The 27,071-nt window shown below is 49.4% G+C and overlaps 2 protein-coding genes across 3 annotated transcripts; one reads left to right on the plus strand and one right to left on the minus strand.

The window, feature by feature from the left end:
• On the minus strand, positions 1 to 19,293 carry EMC8 (ER membrane protein complex subunit 8). 2 transcript variants are annotated; one of them, XM_070612437.1, is made up of 5 exons: positions 18,668 to 19,293; positions 10,588 to 10,664; positions 4,623 to 4,692; positions 3,807 to 3,901; positions 1 to 3,256 (listed from the first exon to the last, which is right to left on the minus strand). In XM_070612437.1, the coding sequence occupies exons 1-5, from the start codon at positions 19,025 to 19,027 to the stop codon at positions 3,097 to 3,099; spliced, it is 762 nt and encodes a 253-aa protein (XP_070468538.1). In that variant the 5' UTR covers positions 19,028 to 19,293; the 3' UTR covers positions 1 to 3,096. The 2 variants fall into 2 exon arrangements, with proteins under 2 accessions (XP_070468538.1, XP_008514977.1); XM_008516755.2 differs by having other exon boundaries at positions 18,797 to 19,261.
• Positions 19,294 to 26,976, plus strand: COX4I1 (cytochrome c oxidase subunit 4I1). The gene is made up of 5 exons (XM_008516754.2): positions 19,294 to 19,482; positions 20,624 to 20,697; positions 24,872 to 25,039; positions 25,664 to 25,795; positions 26,719 to 26,976. The coding sequence occupies exons 2-5, from the start codon at positions 20,625 to 20,627 to the stop codon at positions 26,853 to 26,855; spliced, it is 510 nt and encodes a 169-aa protein (XP_008514976.1). The 5' UTR covers positions 19,294 to 19,482; position 20,624; the 3' UTR covers positions 26,856 to 26,976.
• Positions 26,977 to 27,071: the final 95 nt, after the last annotated feature.

Consider the following 27,071-nt stretch of genomic DNA (forward strand, 5'->3'; position numbering starts at 1 on the left):
CACAATTCTTGGCAATTTATTTCTAAGAAACAGCAAGTGATCAGATTTTGCATCCCATTCAAGGCCATCTTAAGCATTTTAAGGAGTAACGAATCAACATTATGAGGATAAAAATATTTGGGTATCCCCTGGGTTCTGAAGAGCATGGAAAGGAGGTCAGATGAACACTACCTACCTGCGAGCTGGCAGGGAGCACAAGCTGACATTCAGGCCTGCCTTCTACTACAGCAAAGCACCACTGCTTAAGAGGCACCGAGCTGATGGAAAGCCTTAAGAAATGTCAATTAGTAAAACGGAAGTCTATTTTTAAATTCGGCTCTCTTCACTAACATTGCTAAGAATGTCCACAGGGTATAAAGATTAATGCCATGCTATTCTTCTTGCTTCCACTTACCATGATGTCATAAACCAGCTACTATGTAAGACAGATATAATGCTACAAAGGGGCAGTTTTGGAAGCAAATATTTTTCTTTCAAAGGCAAAACAAAAAAGGTAGGTCAGAAAAGCTGAGAATTACTTTATGCAGGAACAATAGGTTTTCCAAGTACATCAATCAGAAAAATAAGCTATTAAAGCTAATTATATAAGGACTTTTTACACTGAGGCGGCTTAAAAACACCGGACCCCTGGAAAATTGACTTGCAAATGTAAATTACTCAAGATTTCTAAGTTGTTTTCTGTTCTAAATCTAATTTCATTAGAATTAGCAACATCGGTTTTCCTTAGCAAGCACAGTGCTTTTCGTTATTTGTGAAGTTCCTGCCTACTCTTCCACGTTTAGTATCCTCAGGTCTTAAAGGCAACCATGGTTAGAAACGGAAAATGATGTTTTTATATAAATTAATAATTTATTTGTCCTACTCAACTTGTCAAGGTTGGATGCTACGGAAGAGAGAAAAACGTCCAGCAGGGTGATTTTAAGCATGTGGCTGCTCTAAGGGATGGAGATTCCCCCCCCCCACACATACCCTCTCCTCCAATCCCGTCAGATTTAAGAATTTCTTAATGTTTGGATGGACAGAGTTTTTCAAAGTACAAACATACTCAGTGCTGCTCCTTTAAGTCTTGTCTATAAAAAGGCAGTGCGCGCACACATTTCAGGTGGCTGTCTGACAGAATGGTTCTGACTTTTATCCCGGGCGGGGAAAAATGAGGCCTGTCCTCAGGGCCAGGGAGACGGGGCCCGGCACAGGGCCGGGGGCTCAGCTGAGGCTTCTGCTGTTTTTACAAGGATGCAGGAGCAAGCATCTGCACTTTGGAAATCTTTTTTTGTTTTTTCACAAATATACTCTTCCCTTCAAAGTATTTCATAGCCTTTCTTCTGAAAACGTAAGCCTGTGGCAGCCATGAAAAAAAACTTGGCTCTAGGCTGAAACTGGAGGATGGCACACATTCCCAGGAAGCTGGTGGGAGAATCCAGCATGAGAACCCCACAAAGAAGTGAAAATGAGTAAAAACAAGACTCTCTACGTGCTGGAGGTGATTCTTCTCCCTTTTTGAAACAAACACAAACCCGTCTGGAACGAGACTGCGCACTGCACTCCAGCTGTGAGGGCCCGGCACGGAGGTGGGAGAGTGAGCGAGAAGGCGCACTGATGCTCCATCCTTCGTTTGCTTCCTCACGTGAAACTACGTCAGCTTACAACGCGAAGGGGGAGAGGCAGAGGTGTCTGAAGAACAGGGAAGAGAGGATCTGTGGGTCCAGCACAGCACATCTATTGGAAGCAACGTCTGCAATGTTTTCCTACTTGTTAAGAGAAGATGATGAACGCTGTGTCATAAGCCTTTTCAATGGATCACTCCAATTGTTACAAATTTCCTTCATGTAGTCAAAAACAAGACAGAGGAAAGGTACGGTTCTCTGAACTCTGCTTGAAATAATTCCTATGAAAAAGAAAAATGCAATGCTATCATAAAGCTTCCCCACCAATCTCCTATGATTGGGCTCAAAGCCTGGCCAAACGTTCCAAGCAGAAAAATGATGGCGCTCTCAGTCTGAGAAAGGCAATCCCCAGGTGACTTCACTCATACGTGGCACAGAAACAAGTACCGGGACAAAGAAAACAGTTCTGTGCTTACCGGGGGAAGGGGGTGGGGGGGCAGTGGGGGTGAAGGGGAGCACTCATGTGGTGACAGTCAAGAAATAACGTACAACCGAAACCTCACAGTGATGTAAACTATTATGAACTCAATAAAAAAAATTGATAGCGCTCTGCAGGACTCAAGGAGTCTAAGTTTTGTTTTGCTTTTGTTGCTTCAAATACAAAATAAACAATTATTTTGAAGACACAGACAGACTAGAACCATCTGGACCATCATGTAAGTCATTTGGGAGTTAGGACCGACTCTTGCCGCTTTAAGGTCATCTTAGCACAGCTCCATTTCCCCTTTCTGACCCTGCAGGTTACAGGCTTTCTGGCTGACTGGGAAGACTACACTGTGCTCCCATCCAAGCTCCCATCACCGACGACGTTGTTTCTACCCTGAAGGATGACGGTTGCCCAGGCAGCAGTGGTGGTACCCCGCTGTGTTGAGCCGTGGCTGCTCTGTGGGCCTGACATGGTGAGGGCAGTGCAGTTTGCAGCCTCCCGACGGTGGAAGGCCGATGCACAGGCGTTCAGGCCGCGCTGGGCACCAGCACGCCACACGCCTGCCCAGTCCTAGGACAGGAAGACAGTAACTCAAACAGGATGAAAACTCACAGACACTCTCATTCAGGTATAAGATGTGGGCTTTTTTTTTTTAAGATCGTTTATAAGCCTTAAAAAGTATCCTCTGCAGATTATAAAAGGTTAGGTCAAACTGTTTAATAGGAACCATCTTGGACAAGCAGAAACACCTTTGATTTGGAGGCTGATAGCCAACATACAACTGGGAAGCCTCCACAGGGGGTCAGCCTGGACAGTCTGCACCTCTTCTAGACTCTGTGTTAAAAAGACGACTGACGGGACATTCTGCCCTCTTTCAAGCACATGCCACTTCCAAAAACTGTCAGCTTTCCATACAGGCTATGAGATATCTTATTTACATTTAAAAATAGCTATTCTTCTTCAGTGTAGCGGAAATGCCCAGACACCAGTCACTGAGGTCCCTCCCTAACACAGGTGCAAAACAGCTTTATTGATCTCTGGATTCGTCCAGTCATTGCGGATGTCATCCAGGTGGTTATCGAAATCCACGAGGGTCTCGTAGGATCGGCTGTCCAGGAGTGACGCTGAGATCCTCTGGGCCTCAGGCCAGTCTTCACAGTAATCACTACGACGTGAGACAGGAGAAATCAACCTCAGCGACAACAAGTAGCTTTTCAACAGAGTAAACAGAAACCCAGCCACGCGCACAGTGGTATAAAGGAGAATAATGAATGCCAGCAAACACGTAAATTTCAAGGACACGAAGATGCACATAAAGAATGTAAAACATGTTTACGAAATGAAAGAGACACCCTCCAAATGAGATTCTGAAAAAGCTGGGAGATGACTGACTAATGCTTTCTAAGTGATTACAAATAAACTAAATCAAACCAAACGCCGGGAAGGAGGGTGTGGTTGGGGAGAGGAGCCCTGGGGTGGGGTGGGAAGGCCCTTGAGTAACTCTCAGGTTGTCTCTACTGCTCGGAAGCACTGCAGGCCTCAGTCCTGAGCAGCTGAGCAATACGCATGACTTCTGTGAGGTTTGTACACTCCTCTGGAGAATATGCTAACTTAGAAACACAGAAGGTTGGGGTCTGCCTTCCTGTGGGAGCTGGGTGACCATGAACAGCCTCACACACACTGCACACAGGTGATTCTGAGAACACGGCACTCACTGGTGTGGGTCCCTGCACCGCCATTTGTTTTCGTGGTGTTCGTACACGTGGATTGTAGGTACCACGCAGTCCATCGTAAACTTAGTGTTGTCCACCTGCGCATGGGACAAAGGACACGCTTGTGAACAGAGCTAACAAAAAGCCAACAGCCAGCACCTTTCTGGAAGTCCTTAGGCACCACCTTGCAGTGTGCTGATGCTGCAAATCTGACACAGACGAGTGCAGCCTAAGGCAAACCGTGTGTTACGCAGGATAAAAACTAAGTACTTCACTGTTTTCTTACAAAGGCGGAGCTTCCAAACATGACTTCTTCCCTCTCTGTTAGCATTCTGTCTGAACTGGGAGGACCTAACAAGGCTCGTGAGGTCAGCTGCCATCTACCTGACCCTTCCTTCCTCCCTACAGGCTTGCTGGCCATTCTTAGTCCACGGTTCTCACACGTGAGCCTCATCAGAACCACCAGGAAGCTTATTAAAACAGACTGCTGAGCCCTGAGCATCTCTAGTTCCAACAGGCTCCCAGGTGATGTTGCTGACATGGGGACCCCACTTTGAGAGCTGCTGAACTTGAACGACTCGCCCTTTTGGAGATCCACGTGCTCTGTGCACACGTGGCTGCAGTGGCACGCACACCACGGCCTGTGACTCAGCAATTTTCAGTCTGCAGGTGGGAGAAGACTGCACGACACGCCCACGGTCTGATGAAGTGTCCACAAAAAGGAAGATGGCTTATACAGTACAGTACCCCGCTGGCAAGAGAATGCTCCGTGGCCATCCTGTAAACAGAGAACATGATAGGCAGCCGGGAGGGACTCACCATGATGAGAGCGGTGTCGCTGAAGCCCTCGGCGATCCTGGAGGCCACCTTTTCTGCCACTTGGTTTGGACTGCAAAAGAAGAACCCGGGAGTTTACCACATTCTGGTTAGTGCCATTCAACGCTGTCTACCTAAGGCATGGTTCACTAGCCACGATAAAGAGATCAACAGCAGCAATAAACTGCGTCTGTTTGTTACACCTGTTTCAAGCAGCTCTTGGTGACTGCCACCCCTGCCACAATGACGTGCTGAGGACACGTGCTGTAAGGGCACAGGGGAGCACAGTGCAAGGCAAGTCCTTGCCTTAGTTTACGAGGAGGCCCTTGCGGAGGGGATCTTGAGAAGCCGTCTTCTAAATGGCAAGGCTCCCTGGAACCCAGGGGAGAGCGCCACCCGCAGCCTGTGGACGGACTGCGCTGCTGAGCGCTCTCGCCCGCGCTGGGCCAAGCTCCCGGCGGGAAGCCTCCTGGACCTGCCTTCTCCATCTGCACACTTGCAAAGTGACTGACGGTCCACTTCTTAGCTGCTGGCAACCGAGTCACTTGCTTTTTCTGTTTTTTCAATTTTTAAAATTCCTAAGCCACTCCAAATTTTCTCTGTGCCTGCCTTCATCACCACCTTGCCAAATGACCACTTTCGACCTTAGGTCAATAAAGTGAGCTAGAGTGGCTCCCACATCACTCCCCCTGCACTACCCCTCCAGTTACTCTTCTATCCAGGCTCAGGAAGAGGCCTCCTCCCGCCCACAGGCACACCCACTCTGACCTCCTCTTCAGGGCCTAATCTATATTTCCTCTCCTCTCAATGGCCCCAGCTCTGCTATCAAATCTGAGTCTTTTCCTTTGTAGGAAAAAAAATTATTTAACTGGTTCCCTCTACTCAATGTCCGACTTCTCCCCTCCCTTTCAACTCCATTTCTCAAGTTTCTTCAACAAGCTGGCGTCCACCCCGTACCTCCGTGGTCAGCACCCTTGAAGCCCACCAGCCACCCGCTGCCCTTCCGAGGCCTCCCACCGGCTCGCTACACCCAGGCAGGCGGCCTACTGCTCGTCTCTCCGGGGCAGGTCACCCTTCCCACTCTTCCTGTCTCTCAGCAGGTGTTTCGGTCTCTCCTCGCCTTGGCCTCCTTCATTCTCCCTGCCATCGTTGTGTTCATGCTATCTCCGTAGGCATGGGCTTCTAAAACTGCTTCCTAACTGGTCTCAACTTCTAGGCTTGTCTTATCTGATGTATCCTGAAAATTCTCTTTAGATCAATTTCCCTAAAATGAAACTTCCATCTTGTTCCCTGCCACTCACGAATGCCTGTAAGTTAAAAGTACCGTCCTCAGCCTGGCAGATCCAGGCCCTTCTCTCTGTGGACTCTCAGGAGCAATCCCTTGTGTCTTTAATTTCAGTCTATATACCATCTCCCTCACGCCCCCTTCCCTCCTCACTCACACTGCTCCTTGTTTGGCATGCCTTTCGACACCAATCTCTGCTTAGGGAATTCCCTCCCGTCTTTAATGCCCCAAAAACACCATCCTCTCTGGGAGGCCCAGCAAAACTGCCCCAGATTGAGGTCCATCTGCCCCTTGTCTAAACTGAGTGTTTATTTCTAAAATGCTCTAACACTTAATGCTTAGCAGGCAGTTGTCTCTTTGTGCACCTTATTTTCCCTGTACAATTAGTCTCATATTTCTGAAGCAGGAACTAAGCCATATATACTGAAATGGCCATAAAAATACACTGATTATTGTGAGTTTATTTAGAGAAACATACTATACAATTATCATCCTTATGATTGAGCTAAAAAAATCTGATCAATGTTTTATGAAAATTATCTGATTATTCTATTTCACTTTCTAAACTGAGAGTTTATAGTGACGTGCTGATTGGACGTCTAGTATTGTGTTGAGAAGAATGAAACAACAACAAGAAGTCTAAAAGAGAGACGGCCCCAGGGATTCTCGTCCCTCAGGTCACCCCACGGAAAGCTCTCAGCGCAGCACTGGGTTTCCCGGGAGCTGGCTACGCCCAGCGCAAACGGGAGAGCAGGAGAGCTGCAGGAGACCGGCCTGTGCAGCCACCAATGCGGGGCACACGGCTCGCCTGCTCCGGTATCTGCCGGGCCTCACGCTCGCCCGCCTCAGGTGCAAAGGAGGAGCAGCAGCATTTGCTGGGGTGCGATCTTCTAGGGACTCGTGAAGCATGTGCCACGGAGAAACTTAGAGAAGTATTATCCCAATATTTAGGATTATCAGAGTAGTTGAGTGACTTTTATTGGGAAGGGGGTCAAGCAACATTCATTAAAAACAAAAACTACCATTTCCGACACCCAAGAACTCAAATTTGAAATTTATTCTCCTGAAGAAGTTAAAAAAAACCTTGTAGTTACTGAATTGCTGAAACATTTGAAAGAACTGCCGATTTCACTTTTTTGTATCATGTACTTCGTCTCAAATACCGACCCACCCTATTCCTACCCTGAGCATTCCCAATGACACTCCAAATGGAGCGCGGTCATATTATGACGTCAATCAGGACTTCGCTTCCTCCTAGGCTGGGTCGCCCCTTGTTCCTTGCAGTCAGATGCCAAACAAACCTGCAGGCGCCCTGGAGAGGGACAGCATTCTGCCAATCCTGCTGCCCAACCAGCAGGAGCCAGGCATTTGCTTCTGACTGAGGTCTTAGACTGCGAACAGCTTTTCACCAGCATCTAACCTCAGGCCAGGGCACCGCGCCGGGCGCCGAAATCAACCCACCTGAGAAACTAATTAGGAAGCAAAACACCAACAACTAGGAAAGGATATAGTAAAACTTGATGTAACAGCCGAAGTCTAGGAAATGAATACAACAGTTAACAAATACCTTACATGCCTTTTCATAACATTAAAACACTGATTGATAAGTCAAACCATTATGCTATATACCTTAAACTTAGATAGCGATGTATGTCAATTGGGTCTCAATTAAACTGGGAAAAAAAACACAGACTGATCTTTTTGAATAAAGTAATCATAGAACTGGTAATAGTACCAGCCCCTACTCTGAACCAAGCACCGAGCTAAATGCACTGGGTATTGCTTCACTCTGTCCTCACAGCCACTCTCCAAGGTATGAGCTCATAGCTCCACTTTACAGATGGGACCACTGAGGCCCAAGGAGTGAATCAGTAAGTCACCTAGGTTTTGAGTCCAAGTCCACTGGGTTCTAAAGCTTATGCTGTGAGACATGGCTGATCAGCTGATACTTCTAAAAGAGCAGTTGTTAGCCAGGTCTGGCTGCAGAGAGAAGGGAAGGTTTTTAGGTGTAAGCAGATTGTTGAAGGAGGAAGTTAGCGTGATCCTAGCTCCCGAGCTTCCAACTGTGTGGCCCCTGTGCAGGGGCTGTCTGTGGCTGGAGTTTCTTCATCTGAGCGTCCTGTGAGGATCAGTGGGACACCACCAGCAAAGCCCAGGCAGGGCACGGGGTTAGTGATGGGAGGTCCACCGCTAACACAGTACCGGCACATTGAGGGGGTGGCTTAAATCCTGAAGTACAGCAGAGACTCCTCAGAAGGGACTATGGGGTTCCTGGGCACACTTCTCTCACTGGCCCCCCTTAGCATTTAATATTCTCTATGGGTCTGACAAATGGCTGGTCAGTAGGTACTTAACCGTTGACATCAGTGGAGGAATGCAAAACCTCCTGAGCAGAGAAGGTGAAGGAACTGGGAAATTCAGAAGATATGAACAGCATGAAAATGGTGTCTGAGTAAGATAACTCTAGGCTGGGCTGGAATGAGGTCTGAAGAGATGCAGGAAGATGACGAGGCCATGAGCCAAATGAGGCATACTGGCAAGAGCCTGTGCAGGTACATTTGGGCACCACAAATTTGGGCACCTGTGAGGCGTGGTTTTGGGGGGTGCCGAGGGCATAAAGGAAAGGGAGGTGTCTACACTCACTCGACAAGCTGGTGCCATTACCTCTTGCCTAGTCTCCTCTCCTTTCTGCAGGAGTAGCTGTGGGAAAGTGCCGGTCGGTTCAGGAAAACCCTCCTTCCAAGGACGGCTCCCACTGCCAACAAAATGAAGCTGGAACCGCCTTGAAGCCCTTGCTGTGCCTCGCTCTACCTCCAGCCTCACTTCCTGGCATTTCCCTCTGTGCGCACCCCATGGTCCTGCCCCATTTCCACCTGGTGTCTTCATCACGCTGTCCCCTTCCAGAACGCTCCTCCCTTCCATCTCCACATCTGCACTTGAGAAGACCCTGCCCACTCTGAGCACCTAGTTCAAAGGAAGCTCTCCCTGAGGGTCCTGTGGTCAGGTCAGTGGACGGAATTCTTCCCTGCTCCTGTTGGCACAGCCACTGTCTCACATGTTGGCAGTATCTTCCATGTTCAATCCGGCAAGCTGAGGGCAAGGGCCAAGAGTCTTTAGCTTTGCTCAGCTCAGAGCTTGGCCTAGGGCAGGCACTGCGTGCCCAGTCAGTCCCTTTGATGGAATAAAGCCCAGGACTGACACAGGCCCCAGGAATAGGCTCTAGCTCAGAGGTGGAAATGCAGACACTGAGTCATCAATACAGGGGAGGCGGATGGACCCAAATGGAGAGGAGGTCCTGGAAGGAGTGGGGTGAACAAGAGGTGCACCTAAGGAGGAGAAACTAGTGGCGCTCCTGGACTCGGACAGAGCACAGAGAGGCAGTGGGAGAAGCCAGAGAACCAGGGCCCAGACCGCGCCTGTGCGTTCTGTCCAGGGGCTTTCACAGGAGTCGTTGTGAGCCTGGCATTTTGCTGGTTACTCTGCCTCCCTCAGAGCCCCGACAGGACTCACTCAGTCCTCCAAGGGTAAAAGGGGTTTACGTCCTTGAGGTGCACTTGTCCCTCATCAGTGGTACCAATACTTGGTCACCAGTCTATTATATTTTTTCCAAAGATGCTACCGAGCCCAACCTCTTGCCTATGCTGAGCAAGTGGACATAACGCTAGGAGGCGCTCTGGTCCAGGGTCCTTCACTGCCTCCCCTAACTGCCCGGACACTGGCGTCAGTCGGCTCCATCTGACAAGGGAAAGTGTGTCAGGGCATCTCGGCGTGTCCTCCCGTTACATACCACGCAGCAGATGTCCCAGCTGCCCCTGCTTTTGGCTAGAGGAAACCAGAAGGAGGTCAGGGTACCGATTCCTCTGGGGCTCTCCCTGGGAGGCCACATCAGTATGGCTGCAGGGGGTGTCTCTTGATCAAAGGGCACTGTTCTTCTTGAGGTGGACTTTACCAAACTCTTTCCTCCCCATCCCTTCAGGCCCAGGGGAGTTGACAGTTTTTGTCACCAGCGGTGGGCTCCTGCACTACCCTCTGGTGAGTTCTCTTACACACCGCCCACACCTTTGGAAACAAGTCGCTTATTAAGCCCTTCTTCAATTATCCTAACTTCAGTGTGTCATCTGTTTTTCTGTTGGGACCGAGACTGACGCAGAAATGAGAGAAAGCTCTGAGCTTCGCGCTTCAGCCAGAACCAAAGAGGGGGTTAATATCTGGATCAAAGGAGCCAGGGGCCAGCACGAAGGGAGCAGCAAACATGACATTTTCATCACAGTATCAGACCCTGAGAGCACCAAACCTAAAAGTTGTTTTATTTACCCAAACACAGAGTGGGATTCTTCCCTAGGTCCTGCCCTCCATCGTTTCTAGTTTGGGAATGGGAAGCAACGCAGAGCTGAGAAATCAGAGGCCCCTGACTGTTGCTTTTAGTGTATGAATTCCTTTCAAGAAAAATAAAGAAGATAGAAGAGAGAATCTCGAAGTGAATCTAAAAGTTCAGCATGTGTTGTTTGGAATTGCCCACAGCACAGCTCCCCTCAAGTACTGCGAGCGAGCACCGAGGGCGGGGCATTCTGTTCTCGGACTCCGCATCTTCAGTCTACAGAAGGTCCGAAAGCACGTCAGAGATCGTCTCTGTCTGTCACGTGATCATTTTTCAGACCATAGAGGGTTTCTGCATGGACATACCTGGCATCCTTTACTCGTTCATTAGCTTGATAATAACCAGCAATCACATAGCTATTATCTTTGCACCATGAATCAATCTGAAAGAGGAACAAAAATTGGAAAGAAAAGATGAATGATTTTCCCTTAAATATTAAGTCTCAATAAACACAGGAGACTCCTCCCCCCAAATGCTGGGACAAGACACGACATAATCCCTATATCCTTCTCCCCAGAAGAAAGGCTACAAGAATGAAACAGGTGTTCATGGAAAAAACGTCATCCCAGCTTGCTTTCCACGGTCCACGGGAGGCCAGAGAAAGCACAGATGAGCACGGGCCCCTTGCTCTCAGTGAGGGGGCATCTTCCCACAGATGAGGACCCTGTGATGGCCAGGAGGGGTGGGGCTGGACATGAGGAATGACCTCCTCCCGCCGTCCAAGCAGAAGGCCCTAGTGTCGACAATTATTAACCAGGTGCAGAGCTGTGGGGAGGTGCGGGAGGGGAGACCATCCTTACCCACCTTCTCTTACAGTGTAAAGAAGCGAGGCATTCTGGGCCTTGAAAAATCCTTAAGACCAATTAAATCAATCCTTCACAGATAAACAAACCAAAGCTCAGAGGTTCTAAGTTTGCACAGCCAGGTAGCAGAGCCAGACTGCGAATCTAAGTCTCTTTGAAGACCAAGTCTTTTTATACTATATTTTCAGTATTCCTAGAAACATACCACGAAAAACCCTTCACAAAGGGATGTGGGGTAAACAGGCTCACACACACAAGTAGGCAGATGCAGGCAAGGAATGAGTGAGTGAGTGAGACACAGACACACACACACTCTTCACTCAATCCCCTGTGGCATGCTTTTAACTGAGAGTGTGGTGGCAGACTTTGAGAGTTTTTTGTCTGTTCTATAATGCCACTCTTTTCTCATCAGATTTAGCTTCCTGCAGGTCTAATGCCATTATTAAAAACAACAAAAGGTCACCCTAACTGTTCTACCATAACGGAATTTTAATAATACACTGCAATAAATTCTATTCTCAGTCTGCAGAAGAGGAAATAAAATTGATCCTTGCTTTTTTCACAGTGAATTAACTAGTTAAAATGTTTTTCCCTCTTTCTTTTTGTTAAAAACATATCCCCTTTGCTCTTTGTCTTAAATTCTAGTTTGGGCCTCCGACAGTCTCCTTTACAACTAAAAGGAGACATTCTAAGATGGTTACAGTCCAAGGTTCCCTGGCTCACATGAGGATTAGAATAATAATTCTGGCCTCTCAAGAGCTCACAAATTACCATACTGGGTCAAAATCAAGGCTCACTGAACCAATTAGATATTTTCGTCATCTACCCAAAAGATTAGGTCTACGTTTCAAAAATATTTACAATGGCTCTTTCACTGTAACTTTGCTGAAAATTATTCCCAAATTACTTACATCTGTTTTTTTTTTAAAGATTGGCACCTGGGCTAACAACTGTTGCCAATCTTTTTTTTTTTCTGCTTCATCTCCCCAAATCCCCCCTGTACACAGTTGTATATCTTAGTTGCAGGTCCTTCTAGTTGCGGGATGTGGTACGCCGCCTCAACGTGGCCTGACGAGCGGTCCCATGTCCGCGCCCAGGATCCGAACCCTGGGCCACCGCAGTGGAGGGTGCGAACTTAACCACTCGGCCACAGAGCTGGCCCCTACATTTTGTTTTTATCACCTCTTAAAGGCATGGCTTCTAAAAACTTTCTATTGTTTCTTACAGTAGCAATTTCTCTCATTTTTTCCTAAATGTACCTCCACGTAGCATCAAAGGGCATAGCCTAGCTTTAAACTTTGGCATCTGGCCCCACTCGCTGAACTGAGACCCATGCGGTTACCTCCCCTTTAGTGCGGCCTCTCAGCCTTTGTCTCCAATCTGAGACCAGCCTCTAGAGCATGTCCTCTCCTCTCTCGAGGTGACTCTCATCTCTGCCCACTTGGGAATCCCTCTCCTGGCTTTCCAGTGTGGGCTGTCCTTATATCCAGAGTCAGAACTAGAGATGGTATCCACAGTTTGGCCATCGTCTTAGTTTCCTATTTCCCTTGTAACAAAGCACAAACTTGGTGGCTGAACACCGCAGAGTCTATTACCTTACGGGCCAGCAGTCTAAGATGGGTCTGCAGGGCCGATTCATTCCGGAGGCTCTGGGGGGGGGGTCTGTTCCTCGTCTTTTCCAGCATCTAGAGGTCACCCACATTCCTTGGCTGGTGGTGCGTCCTCTGACCTCTGCTTCTGTCATCACTTCTCCTTCTCTGAGGATTACACTGGGTCCATCAGATAACCCAGGATAATCCCCGCATCTCAAGATCCATAACTTAATCTCATCTGCAAAGTCCCTTCTGCCATGTATGTTCTGAGGATTAGGATGTGGACATCCTGGGGGCTATTATTTAGCTGACTACAGCTACATTTAATATAGGGACAAGATAATTATTTGCTACTGACGATGTCCTGACCATCCCCAGCGGCAGTCTTTAGTGAGCAGTCTAAGCTGCTCCCAGATCCCTTTCCTGGGCTGAAGCAAGGGGGCAGGACTCATCCCCCAGCAAACATACATGTTGTCACCTTGTAGCTGCCCTAAGGGAGTACAGAAAACACGTGACGTGCAAGATGATTCTTGTGACAAACACAATACACAGCTCGACTTACACTTTACCTGAGGTGGGGCAAATTCCTATATGAAAAACCCCAAGGGTCTAATGAAATTCCAGCAGAAAAATAATGTCATGACCTTGAACTTCTGGTAGAACTGTCGTAAAAGTGAACCAGGTCTCAAAAGTTCTGGTTTGATTTTAGAAACTTGTGAATGATTCAAACAAGAATCACCAAGTTAACTGTATGGATGCCTATGATGGGCACACACAGCTTGTCCACAGCTGTCCAGATATACTTGCAATTGGCCACCAATTGAGGAATGGAGACCATGAAGGGGAGGAATGGAGAACCGACCAAGGGCTCCACACCAGCCACCAGAGTCCAGAGGTAGGGTGAACAAATTTTAATAAGGGAAAGAGTTTTCTTTGATAGTCTCAAAAATGGTACCAGACATCATCAGGCGAGAGTGAGTTCAAGTGGAGTAAAAGTCGGTATGTGGAAGGAGATGAGCAGTGTGGACGGAGGTGGGGTGGAGATGGGGCAAGCAGGTCTTAAAGGGCTTCAGAATCCTGCAGTAAGCCCAAACGGCTCACTCATGAGAAGCCCTAGTGGATTTAAGCGGCAGCTTGCACAGTGAAGGCACACACCTCCCTCCCAAGCTGGGCAGGGCAAAGGCAAAAGAGCCGAGAAGTGAATCCACATCCCTCTTCTCTGCCTTGCTGCTATGACACCCTATTCCTGTCATGCATCTTGTCAACAATCAAAATGAAAATCAAAGTCCAGGACAGCAGTGAAACCTGGTGTCAACTTAGTAAAACTGACCGAATACAGGGCCCAAATTCCGCATGCGCTCATGCAGTTTCCTTCACTTTTCAGAGGGAAGGAAGGACACTCTGACCCTGGCATGAGCCTGCAGCCCTCTCTTCAATGGCATTTTTGGCTCATTCCATCCTAGACACGTAGAGCTACTAAAGGCGCTGGTTCAACCCCTTCACTCCCAGGTGGACTCTGCACACGGAAAGGAGTTCCTCTCAGCAAACTTGTTAACGTTTGCATGTGGGAGGCACTTTACAGTTTTCAAAGCACTGTCACCTATGTCCTGTAACTATACACCAACCATAACGAAGGCAAAGCAGTGAAGTGACAAGAGAGCCACTCTGCAAAGGGCATCACTCCCATGCTTGCCACGCCACGTACAAGTGGCACAAGTTGAGGGTGTCTGTGAGACTCCCTGTCTGAAGCGGCAAGCAGGCCCTGCAGTCAAAGGAGAGGGACTGCCGGCTTCGCTGAAAGAAAGGCTTCCCCAGCGGGCTGCGGATTTCTCTGTGGAACGGAAAGGAGCTGAGGAAAGAAGAGCTTTGGAGGCAAATGGGACAGGGACAGAGGGGGAAGAACCGAGCAACCATATCCTGCTCCCAGGCTAGTGCATGAATGTTCTGGAGATAAACAAGGGGCAGGAGGAGTTGGGGGAGAGCCAGAGGACAGCAGCTCATGCAAATGAGCACAGAGAAGGCACACAGGGAGGCAGCAGAAAGAATTCCGGACTGAAATCGTGGTGATCAGGACAACTGGCAAATAAGAAAGTCATCTGAGCAGAATGTAATCAACAGCTGCTCCACAGAACTAGGAAATCAATGAGGGGGAAAAGGACAAAAAAGGCTTAGAGAAACAGCAGGTTCATGCCAATTTCCCTACCAACATGTTATGGGTTTTTGCTATTAGAAATAATTCCATCACTACCTACGTCAAAGGGTACAAGGATAACTAAGATAACAGGTATAAGTACTTAAAAAAAAATAAAAAGCACCCAGAAATGCAAGGATTTTTTTAAAATGGAAAATTATAATGAAAAGCCTTTCAAAGGAGTCTAATGTTGCCCTTTGATGGTCAGCATATCAAGTCAGCCTTTCCCACTTATCAAAAATAATTACAATATGAAACTCCCTAAATAGAAAAAAGCCCTGAGAATAAGGCCTCGTTGATACAGTTCATGGATTTAGATGCTTTATTAAAATTAATCTTCCTGGTCTGACATACTGGTAAATTATGGCTCCATACACTGAGATTTTTCATTGCCTTCAGTTTTTATCATTAAGTTGCTGAGTCAAAACTTGAATGATAGAAACTTAAATACCTTAATTGTAATAAGAAATCTCCGGATGGACTCAAATTGCAAATTTTCCTTTATAACTTTACTCTGAAAGTTATTTAATTTGTACTCAATTGGCATCTTTTTCGTATTTGTCAAATGCTGAGGCTATAATTAAAAATTCTGGTCAATAAAAGAGAAGCCAGCATAAACCACCCCTGCTTGGCAAGGACGGAGCTTCAGCTCTTTGTTTTCTGTTGAAAAGAAGTCACGACTGGGGCTGGCCCCGTGGCCGAGTGGTTAAGTTCACGTGCTCCGCTGCAGGCGGCCCAGTGTTTCGTTGGTTCGAATCCTGGGCGCGGACATGGCACTGCTCGTCAGACCACGCTGAGGCAGCGTCCCACATACCACAACTAGAAGAACCCACAACGAAGAATACACAACTATGTACCGGGGGGCTTTGGGGAGAAAAAGGAAAAAATAAAAAAATCTTTAAAAAAAAAAAAAAAAAAAAAAGAAGTCACGACAGTCTGGTTTGGACCCAACCAGCTCTCCGGGAGACTCGCTGAGCCCTGACAGGCATGTTTGGGGCATGCTGGAAGCTGAGCCTGGAGTGCACAGTGTAGCGACTCGGGGGGGGGGGGGGGGGGGGAAGAGCACAAAGGGGCCTCATGCAGCACCCCCTCCCTCTTAAGCAGGAGGCAGCGGGCCTGTCTCGGTTCTGGAGGGTCCAGGTCCCCGTGGGGCAGCTCCCCTCCCCAGGTAACTGGTTTGGGAGGCAGTCCAGCTCCTCGGGGAAATTCATGCAAAGGTGAATTTTCCAATGTAGTTGCTTCTAGTTAGTATATTTAATTCTCTCAAGTACTGTGTTCACATCTCATAACAGGAGCATAACTCTTAACTCTACAAAAGTTACTTAAGAATGAGAAGAATTAGTAACATTTGACAATTCCAAGCGAGGTTCTAGTTTGTCTTTAACACGCTCTTAGATACTTCGGACAGGCTTTTATACGAATTTAAAGCAACACACCTTTTCCTCCTACCCTCCTGGCTACTCCTCGGCTGGCCTGCCAACAACTCTTCTTCCATTCACCCTGTCAAACCTAGAGTTCCTCAGGCTCCTGTCCACAGCGCTCTCCTCATTCCACACACTGTCCCAGCCAATACGACCTGCTCTCACAGCTTCAAAGGTCACTGAGAATTCGCTCCCAATCTGTATCTCCAGCCCATCCGTCTTCTGAGCTCCAGACTCATTTTTCAACTTTCAACACTAGGTTGTCTTCATCTGCCCTCAATGAATGGCACCACTGTCCTCCCAATGTGTAAGTCAGAAACCAAAGCACTGGCCATGCTTCCTTTTCCCTATGGCCACATACCATTAGTCACCGAGTCCTGAGGTTCTTCCTCCTGGTTCTCTCTGATCTGTCTCCCTCTCTGCGTCCACACTGCACTCAGTTTGCGCCACCTCTCTGCCTCCAGCCTTGGATGCACTCCTGTGTCCAACATCCTCTCTGCTGCAGGCTGGAGCAATCACTCCAAGACACGAATCTGGCCATGCAACTCTCCTCCAGCGGCTACACCCTGTCCTCATGCTGGTGCCCAAACTCCTTTCTACAGTGAAATCTGTCCACTGCTCACCTCTCTGTACCCCCAGTCCCTTTATATTCTAGTTCTTCCTCAAACACCACCCACCCCCTTTTCTCCTGGCCTTTGCACATGATGATCCCTCTGCTTTGAACACTCTTCCTCTAACTCCCACCCCCCTTTTCTCCTGGCCTTTGCACATGATGATCCCTCTGCTTTGAACACTCTTCCTCTAACTCCCACCCCCTTCTCCTGGCCTTTGCACATGCTGATCCCTCTGCTTTGAACACTCTTCCTCTACCTCCCACCCCCGAGGTTACTATGGTTGGCCCACTGGGCCACTACTCGCATGTCCATTTCTCTGAGCAGTCTGTCTTCCCTAACTCTGCAAGCCTGGGTTAGCTGACTTTTCCCTCAGACCCCTCACACTTTCTCAACCCCACATACAGCACTTACTCATCGGTATTGTGCTTGTCTGCTTGGTGCAAGTTCAACTGCTGTTTTGACTGTGTTTGATCCACAGTCATATCCCTCCCCCAGCACAGGCCTGGCACGACTGGAGAACTGAATAATCCTGCATTAATGCTACGGGCAAATCCGGGTCCCTGCAAGTGAATGCACTTCATGCCCAATCACCCTGCAATTCCCTTGGTAACAGAATAATTAAGACAGTTGGTTGAAAAGACTTGCATTAAAACATATGCATGCACACCCCAGTGCTGTTTTGGTACCAACAGCAAATTTCTTCAGGAGCTAACATGGTTGATTTTATAAATATCATCTACTTCTTACCTATCTCCTGCCCAGAGCCGACATGAAGAAATTCACACAATGAGTCAGTTTCACAGGCTCTCAAAGCTGTGCCCAGTAACCTTAGGCCAGGAGCCTTTGCCCAAAGGCACTTCCTGCTCACCAAGAATTTACATAGATGTCACAATCAGGTAAGTTATGAAATGGATTCATTTTACTTGGTGGGAGGCATAGAGAATTTCCACCTCCACCTTCTCACACTTGGCTGCTTTTCGCAAGAATTAACTCATGTTTTTTCAGCATCATAGTTTATACTTAAGTGAAAAACAGGACCTGAGCTCAGGTACTGAGGCAGGTCTGAGGCTACAGCCTACTTCTCCCTAAGGTGGTGACAACTCCTTGGAGTTCATAGGTGGTCTTTTTCCCTTCACTGACCACCAAACCTCACAAACCACCGCCTGGAATTCCATTCCCGGCCAGCTCACCTGCATGCTAACCTCTCCCCGCGCCGGACTTGGTAAAGCAGTCACTGCCAGCAGACACAGAAGAGCGTGGTGGACAGAAGGCACGTGTGCTTCCCCTTTTTAGTTTGACAGAAAGTCTTTAGCTTCCACAACCATAGGAGCCCTCTTACAAGTCACTAACCACTAACAGGCACAGACAAATCTCCTAGCACAGCCCTCGTGCACCTCCAAGCAGAGAGCGCCCGTGATGTCAACGCTACTCCCTAACCGCGTCTCCCCTCTGGGGTCCCGGCGTCCCGACACCGAAGAACCGCAGCCTGACCCCCCGGCGGAGAAGGAACCTGCGCGAGCACCAAACTCCGGCGCTGAGGTCCCGGCACAGCAGCACTTCCCGCGGCTCCACACCCCAGATACAAACGCTGTTGAATCATCACCCGGCTAGCGATCGTGGCTTCGGGCTTGTTGCTATAAAGGCTACCGGTTTGAGAAAAATCAGTGCCTTATTCGTCGCCTAAATCGCCTCTAAAAACATCCCCGGCGGTGCAGGTCGCTCGGTCGGCCGCTGCGGCTAGAGCTGCCGTCCGCGGAAGCTCACCGGGGGCCAGGTACGGCTCCGTGCGCCCCCGGGGGTCCCCCCGTCCACCGTCACGGCGACCTCGGGGGTGGGCTCTGAGCTCTTGCCAGCTGGGACTGCGTGGAAGCCACTGTCCTCTCCCGCGCTTACCAGGGTAAGGGCCACCTCCAGCATGGGGGCGAGGGCCAGGGTGCCGTGGAAGAGGGGGATACAGTCCACGAAGAGGGTGTGGTGGGCGCCTGGGCCGCCCAGGGGGACGTGCTCCTTGCGCGGCTTCTGCTTCTCGGCCACCAGCAGTCCGTTGACGGCGCAGTGCGGGTATTTGGCGCCGTGCAGCACCATCTTGCAGTAGGCCTGGGTGGTCAGCTTCACCCCGGGCATGCTGAGCCCGGGAGGGCCCCGGAGGCCCCGGGCGCCGACGGAGGGGGCCCGGCCGCGCGGAGCCTCCGCGGAGAAGGAAGACGAGTTGGCGGTTGTGTGGCGCGGCCCAGCGGCGGGCGGAGGCCCCGACCGGCCCGGCTCGGCCCCTCGGACGCCCGCTCCGGCCCAGAAGAAGCCGACGCGGCCGCCTCACGCTCCACTCGCGGTCCTCGCCAGGCGCCGCCGGAAAGCGGTGCCTCAGCGCCCGCCGGAAAGCAGCCCGACCCGGCCTTTTACGACGTTCGCGACGCTCCCTCACTTCCGCTCGGTGACCTCCGGCGCGGCCGGGCGCGGGGTGGAGTCCGCCTGAATCCCGTGGTGCTCCGCGGTGGGCCTCGCTCTCTTCCGGTCGCGGGCAGCCGGGGCGTAGAGGGCGGTCGCGGCGGGAGAGGTGGGCAGCGGTGGTGCGGCGGCAGGTGAGGCAGGCTGCGGACGGTCAGCGCCGCGAGGCCGGGGAGGGTCGGGGGCCGGGAGCCATCGGGTCTGCGTGCCCGCAGCCCTGCGACCCGGAGCCAGCGGGAAGCGGCAGTTGGGCCTCGGCGCCCGGTGACATTGGGGCCGGCCCCCGGGGGCTCGGGGCTCGGGGACCGCCGTGTCGCGGCCCATGTGCCGCCCAGAAGCCCCTGGCCCGGTTCCTTCTGCTGTGCCGCGGCCGCAGGCTGGCCTCGGGCTGTGACCTTGGAGCGCCCGCTGGCCGAGGGCGCGGGCCCGCGGGGCAGGTCACCCCTGGGCGCGGCGTGTGCGCCACCGGCCTTGGGTAACTGGCTCCCGGGGTAACGGGCTCCCGGAGGGGCGCTCGGCGTCAGACCCCGCAGGGCCGGGCCGGGCTGGGCCGGGGAGTTGAGAAGCGAGAGGGCCGGGTACCGCATTGACGTCATGCTTCTGTTGCTTCTGCCTCTAGTCGGGGATGTTTTGCGAATGCGTTCGGGGTCCTGTTCATCATCAGCAGTGCCAGGGAGGATCCAGTTTTAAAGGAAGGGTAGGGAGGTCTGAGCAGGAAGGGCCCCGGTGAGAATAGGTCATCCAGGTCGTCCGTTTCCGCAGGGATTGGAAGTGGACCAGGGCCGTATTTGCAGGCTTTCTGCCTGATTTCCCCTTCCTATCCTATGCGCATATTAGCTTCATAACTGGGTACTCAGTTGAATGCGGTGCATGCCGCAGTCCCTGTGAGCTGTTAACCTTTCCCCTCCAAACAGTGGGGCTCATCATCACAGCACAGTGCTTTACCGTTTCTAGTTTTTTCAGAGTCTGTTTACTAAAATTTTTTCTACTTGTTTTTTAAGAAAGCCTATTTTCTGCTAATTGCCTGGAGTGTATACATCGTGGCACTTGGTTTATAAGGAAGCTCTGTAAAAACGTGCTGAGTGCTAAGAAAAACCTCATCGTAGGTGGTTTTGTGAGTTCAGAGTCAGTAATGAAGAACGGATCATTTATGTTGGGGAGTAGACAACAAAAGAATTGCATTGACTTCCAGAATGCACTGGGGCAAAAAGAAGAATCATGCCCAGTAGGTGTTTGCTCTCATTCATGGAGAAGGTGTACGTTTTTATCTTTCAGAATGTTGGCTACCAGAGTATTTAGCCTAATTGGCAAGCGAGCAATTTCCACCTCGGTGTGTGTACGAGCACACGGTAAGTGTAACTTTTCTTTAAGGCTGAGCTAATTTTGTTTTGCTGCTTCTGTGTGTGAGGCCCTGTGCTGGAGTTTCAAACCAGATGGCTAAGATGCTGATTCTGCTGTTAGGGCTGTGAGGGGAGGTATAGGTGTTTTAACACGGCATAGTTCTAGATTTAAGCATATTTATGAGTCATTGAATATGAGTCTAGATCTTTGCTTGTACTGACATTTTCCCCCTTTTCCTTCCCTTCCCATTTTTTTAGGTTCAAGTTCTACCCCTTTCAAGAGCTCTTCTACACCATTACCTGCCTTTAAAGATCTCCCCTCCCTCTAAAAAAAACCTCCCAGTCACTTACCTTCAATACCGTTTCCATTACTGGGGCAATTGGAGGGAAGGAGCTTGGACTTCCGAGCCTGAGCTGGGTTCAATCGCATTTCTGTCTTGGACTAGCTACTTAAGTGTAAGAATCTGTTTTCTCACCTGAAATATATGTAAAGAACTTAGTTCACTATGGCAAGTTTAGTTTTGCATTTATCAAACATCATCTTGGTACCAGACGCTGTTAGGCATTGAGGATAAAAAGAGTATAAGGTGTGGAGTCTTTCTACAAGGATGTTTGCAGTCTAGAGAGGGACCGATACATGAAGACAGTGTGTCAGTAAGAGAAGGCTCCTGAGGAGAAGCATTGAGCCTGGCCTGGGGTTCAGGGGGGCTTCTGGAGGACAGACTTTGCTATACTGAAGGACTTACAGGCTGAACCTCCCATTTGCGAGGGGAACGGCACTGCAGAGGGAGGGAAAGCAAGAGGACACAACAGGAATCAGCATGGCGAGTCGTTCCTGAGGGATCGAGTGCGAGGCTTGATGGCGATGAAGATGGAGACCGAGGTTTATGTATCTAGGGGCTCAGTAACCAGGAACTAGGGTTACCTGCACTGCTTGATGTGTGAATTTCCCTTGAAATTGTGTCTTTTGATTGGCGATACTGTTGTCTTACATTTCTTTGTATTCGTTCTGTTGCCCAGGACAACACCATGGACACAGACTCTAAAACAGATCATTCTAGTTAGAGTATTGTTGAAATATCTGTTAGTTTAAGTGAGTAAGCGATAAAGATTTGTTGTTTAGTTAAAACATATGTGAAGAAACCTTCCTTCATTAAAAGCCTAGGCTTTGCTGGTTTATTTTCTTAGCTTTTTATTTACTTTGTTTGAGGTATAATTTACAGAAAGTAAAACTTATCTTTTCTGGGTGTAGTGTTCTGTGGATTTTGGTAAGCTCTCACAGTGTGTAACAACGACCCCAGTCACGACATAGTAATCTCCATCACCCCCGAAAGTTCCTTCTTGTCCCTCTCGTCATTCTGATCTTTCTGAGAAGCCAGCTTCTGTCTCTTTGTAGTGGCTGTGACTTATTGTTAGGTATTGTTTTGGCTGAGAATTAAGATCAAGTCAGTCCTTTCTTGAAACCTAGTGGCTTCTCCTGCCTAGAGTAAGGTCTGCATCTGGCCTTTCTGATGTCCTCACATCATACTCAGAAAAGCCAACAACCACCCACACCAGCCCCCGGCGCGCGCACTTCCCAGCCCCCGGGGTATGTTGTTCCTCAGATGCGTAGGGCTGCTGTCTCCTGCTTCAGAGCTCCGGAGTTGTGGCTGGCTGCTGCTTTCTGGTCATCGCCCTCAGTGCAAACATTACTTAGAACAGCCTTTCCTGACCACCTGTCCTAAAGATGCCCCCTGCCCTGCATCATCCCACTTCATTTTTCCTTAGAGCGCTGACGTACCGTGGGTTTGCACATATGTTTGAGTCTTGTCTGTCTGCCTCTAGAATACAAGCTTTTTGAGGCCACGGGCCTTGCCCATCTTATTCAGCGCTGTCTCCAGCACACAGTTGGCAGATGGAGAGAACTGTCGTCCACTAGACAAGTCTGATGGAGTGCTGTTGGTGGCCACTGTTGTCGGTTTGGATATTTGTGCAGTGACACATCTGATTGAGGGGAAGCTCAGATTCACCAGATTTCCTCAGCAGAGGCTCAGCCAGAAATCCGTCCAGGTTGTGGAGAGAAATGACAAAACATTCACTAGGATGCAAAGTCTTTGCTTCTCTCTGTTTTTAAAAGGAATGTTTGGTATTTGCCAAGGGTCCAGGCCCAAAGTACTGAGCAACCCCTGGCAGCCCTGAAACCATGAATTGGCCATTCTTGTTCTAGAAAATGCAGTTTTGTGCTCCAAAGTTGTAAACCTTTACCTCTTCATAACAGCTTTATTGACAGGTAATTCACATGACATACCTTCACCCATTTAAAGTGTACATTTCAATGGTTTTTTAGTATATTCACTGAGTTGTGCCGTTATCACCACAATCAACTTTAGAACATTGTCATCATTCCAATTTACATCTATTTTTAATAATTCATGTGTAAACTGAGTGCTGGTATACACCGTTCTTTTTAGTCCACTCATCATTTTAATCTGAAAATTTTAAAATATGGAAGTAATTCTAGCCACTTTCCCCTCAAATCCTTTTGGGATAAGGGTCATGTATAAATAAATAAGGGTGCTAGTCATTGGCGTGGCAAAGATAAGCATCTAGAGAAGTTATACTACTTTCCTTAAGGCTTGATGTTTTCTGTCACTATTGTTAATATGATTTGGGAGATTTTAATCCTCGGGACTAAACTAGTGGAGGTGAAGCTTTTCTGCAGGTGGCCTGTGTTCACCAGTTTGGAACACAAAGACTTGCAGACGTAGGACAGAGTTGAACAAACAGCTTTTAGCAGTGGGAAAACCCAAAATAAAAATTAAGATATTCTCTTCTGCTGTCTGAACTTTTTTCCTCTTTACTTGAGTAATACATGAGTACATGCTCATTTTAAGGCACTAAAATTTCTATCTCTGAGCAGAAATGCCCATTTTGTCCTTCGGCTTCCCACTGATAGCATCGTGTGTTTACTTTGCCGGGAGTTTTGTGTGTGAGTTACATATACGTGTGAGTAAGTAGACATGATTTATGTTTTTAAACAGAAAAACCAGAAACCCTGATATTGTTCCTGCCTTGTCGAGTCCACGGTTGTCCTTCCGTTTTGAGCCTGTGGCTCTGCCTCTTCTTTACTGTTGTGACTTGCCTCCTGCGTCTGCCACACACATTCCTCCTCATGCCCTTCCTCTGCTCTCCTTTTGCCTTTTCTCCAGAGCGCTCATTTCCTAGCATGCTCTGTAATCTGTGCGTCTGGATGTCTGTTGTTTGTTTCCCACTCCTGCGTGCGAGCACTAGTGGGCAGGAGTCTGCTTGTGTCCCTGCTGATCCCAGGTGTCTGGAGCGCGCTCAGCATGTACTGGGCTCTCGGGAAACCCTTGTTGAACAGATGAGCGCCCGCTCCGTGATGCACCTTTCTCAGGAGCTGGCTCAGTCTCTGAGGCCGCCCTCTCTTGGACATAGGTGGTCTGGGTTTTTGCTGTAGTAAACAGTGCCGCAGTAACCATCTTTCTGAACTTAGAACACTTTTTTCTTTTTTGTTTTTAAAAGATTTTATTTTTTTCCTTTTTCTCCCCAGAGCCCCCCAGTACATAGTTGTATATTCTTAGTTGTGGATCCCTCTAGTTGTGGCATGAGGGACGCTGCCTCAGTTTGATGAGCAGAGCCATGTCCCTGCCCAGGATTAGAACTGATAAAACCCTGGGCTGCCTGCAGCGGAGCGCACGAACTTAACCACTTGGCCACGGGGCCAGCCCCTGGAACACTTTTTTCTTTTGCAAGTGTTATATTGTTTTTCTTCTTCCTCACTAGTTCGAGTCCCTCGCAGAAGGGCCTTGTTTAGTCTAGTCCCCAGGCCGGGGCAGGGAACGCTGAGAGGCCTCGGGTGGCCTCTGCGTGAGTACTGTCGGTTGTGGGAAGTGCTACCTCTGTCAGCTGTTGGCCCCGGCAGGTTTTTGTTTTGCTCTGAAGAGGAGTGCTGCTGTTAGCCATCTACCCCTCATCCTCATCCTGCCGTCTGGGCCATGCAGGACAAGCCTGCTCCCTGTTCACACGACCATCCTTCCGCTGGTTGGAACAGTGGCCGCAGCCCCTTGCGACGACTGAGGTTTTCAGGGTGTACATACCTGTACTTATTTCGGTTTTTAGAAGTACCAGCTTGTTTGTAATGGAGCTTCTGTGAACTTGCAAATGTTTGTCCACTGTGTTTTAGGAAGCGTTGTGAAGAGTGAGGACTTTGCTCTCCCGAGTTACGTCGACCGGCGGGACTACCCCTTGCCCGATGTGGCCCACGTTAAGAGCCTTTCCGCCAGCCAGAAGGCCTTGAAAGAGAAGGAGAAGGCCCCCTGGAGCAGCCTCTCCATTGAGGAGAAAGTTGAACGTGGGTATCGTGGGGAAGCAGGCCCACAGTGAGGGAGTTTCTGCTGTAGCTCGGGAGTGCTGCCAGAGACCAGCACGCTTGGGAGGGTCTGTGTGTTGTGTTTCTGTATCTGCCAGCTGACTGGACCTCTGCCCGGGCCCCTTTGTCTCTGCTTCTGGGGCTGCAGCCCCCGGGGAGGAGCGTGGACGTGGACGCAGAGCAGCCGTGTGTGGGTCAGGAGAGTGCGGAGTGTGTGGGTGCAGCTTCTCAGTGCCTGCTGGGTAGGACGGGTTTACTGTGGATTATTCACGGAAGAGCAGCAAACACTGTCAGGTAGGAGAGGGTATGCAAGCAAGGAGATTAAGTGAGACCCACACCGTAATCTCAAGAAGAAGAGATTTCACTGGGTTTTTGCACCCAAAGCAAACTCCATGCATTTTCTTCCCTCCCTCACCCCTTACATGCATGTGTGAGAGAGCACGTGCACGAGCCTGTCACGGCCGTAGGCCTGCGTCGTATGCCTCACTCCGTGTTTTATCCCTTAGCTGTGTTGTTGTGGGACAAAGGGTGGAGTGCTGTGGAGGAGGGAGCTTTTTGTCCCCATAGGTCTTTCTGCCTGCAAACGACTGTCCTTTCTGTTCTTAGTATATCGCATTAAGTTCAACGAGAGCTTTGCTGAAATGAATAGGGGCACGAACGAGTGGAAGACAGTTGTGGGCGCTGCCATGTTCTTCATCGGCTTCACTGCTCTCCTTCTGATCTGGGAGAAGCACTATGGTAAGTAGAGAGGAGAGGGGACTGCGGCCTGCAGTGGGTCTCAGGTCTCAGTCGCACCAGAGCTGGATGGAGCCAGCGCAGCTCCATCTCTCAGTGGCTGGGAGTGGGCTGCAGGGTGGTCCTCACACAAGATGGGCACCTCCCTCCTGGGCTCCATCCCAGGACTGTTTCCCAGGTTTGGGAAACTGGCTCGCATTAGCCGAGTGGCGTGAGCCGGAATCTGATTTACTCACAGTGCGCTGTGCTTGGTGGGGAACGACTTCCCTGCTTTGTACAGCACCCTGCGTTTCCAGTGGTGGTTTGTCTGGTCACTAGTCTTTTATCAAGAGATAGTATAGTGAAGGTTAGGTCAAGGAAAAGGGAACTCTGACTTGTCAGAGGGCTGTTTGAACTGTATGGGGACTGCATCTCGATAACCAGGATTCTGGGTCTCCAGACCCAGCAGTTTTCTGCTTTCACAGTGTTAGCGTTGTCTGCTCATTCTAGCATGGCCTCTCCTGGGTTCTTCCTGTCCAGGCAGAGTAGGTATTTTCCCATTCTGGGTAGGTGTCATCCTGTCCTGTGGATTGATTGTGGACACGGGTTAGTAATGTCTGCCTATTAGATCTTTTCCCAAGTCACCTTTGGCTCTGTCTGTCTTCTACACTGGCCTCTAGACCTCATTATTTACATCCTATAGAGAAGGCCTTCTGCTTTTAGCTCTGGTATTATACTGCTAATCATGAACAAAGGAGTAATTTGTAAATGTCAAGGTTGTCTGCCCAGAATTCAAAACCAGTGTGTGTGTGGGTGTTGGTGTTGAGTGGCAGGTGGCTACGCTGACCTGGTTGCCAGTGTGTTGGGGACGACCTGCCCCACGTAACACATTGGCTTAGCAACGACTTGTCGAGATAGTGGCCTCACGAAACTGTTTTGGACTGTAGTGTACGGCCCCGTCCCACACACCTTTGAAGAGGAGTGGGTGGCCAAGCAGACCAAGAGGATGCTTGACATGAAGGTCAGCCCGATCCAGGGCTTCTCTGCCAAGTGGGACTACGACAAGAACGAGTGGAAGAAATAAGCACCTGCCGTTCCATATCTGAACCTCACCTTGCTCCGTCACCTCCATGCAGCTCAGCATATATTTACTGGAAACCGTCACGTCGTGTACCAGTGCTAATAAATGAGCAGTTTACGTGAAATCCTTTGTGGCTGATTCTTTGATAACTAAATGGAGGTGTCTGTTATTTGAAATACAGTAGGTTTCTCCCAAGCATTTGAAGTAAACATGTTTTAG

The sequence above is a fragment of the Equus przewalskii genome, chromosome 3, assembly GCF_037783145.1.
Source record: "Equus przewalskii isolate Varuska chromosome 3, EquPr2, whole genome shotgun sequence".
NCBI lineage: Eukaryota > Metazoa > Chordata > Mammalia > Perissodactyla > Equidae > Equus > Equus przewalskii.

Bases quoted from the DNA above. Each gene is read 5' to 3' on its own strand.
- EMC8 (XM_070612437.1), bottom strand. From the start codon at position 19,027: ATGCCCGGGGTGAAGCTGACCACCCAGGCCTACTGCAAGATGGTGCTG. The intron at 10,665-18,667 runs GTGAGCTTCCGC...TTCCTCTTTCAG, and splicing joins GGAGCCGTACCTGGCCCCCG to ATTGATTCATGGTGCAAAGA. The intron at 4,693-10,587 runs GTATGTCCATGC...CTTCTTTTGCAG, and splicing joins GAACGAGTAAAGGATGCCAG to TCCAAACCAAGTGGCAGAAA.
- COX4I1 (XM_008516754.2), top strand. From the start codon at position 20,625: ATGTTGGCTACCAGAGTATTTAGCCTAATTGGCAAGCGAGCAATTTCC. The intron at 20,698-24,871 runs GTAAGTGTAACT...ACTGTGTTTTAG, and splicing joins GGTGTGTGTACGAGCACACG to GAAGCGTTGTGAAGAGTGAG. The intron at 25,040-25,663 runs GTGGGTATCGTG...TTCTGTTCTTAG, and splicing joins CATTGAGGAGAAAGTTGAAC to TATATCGCATTAAGTTCAAC.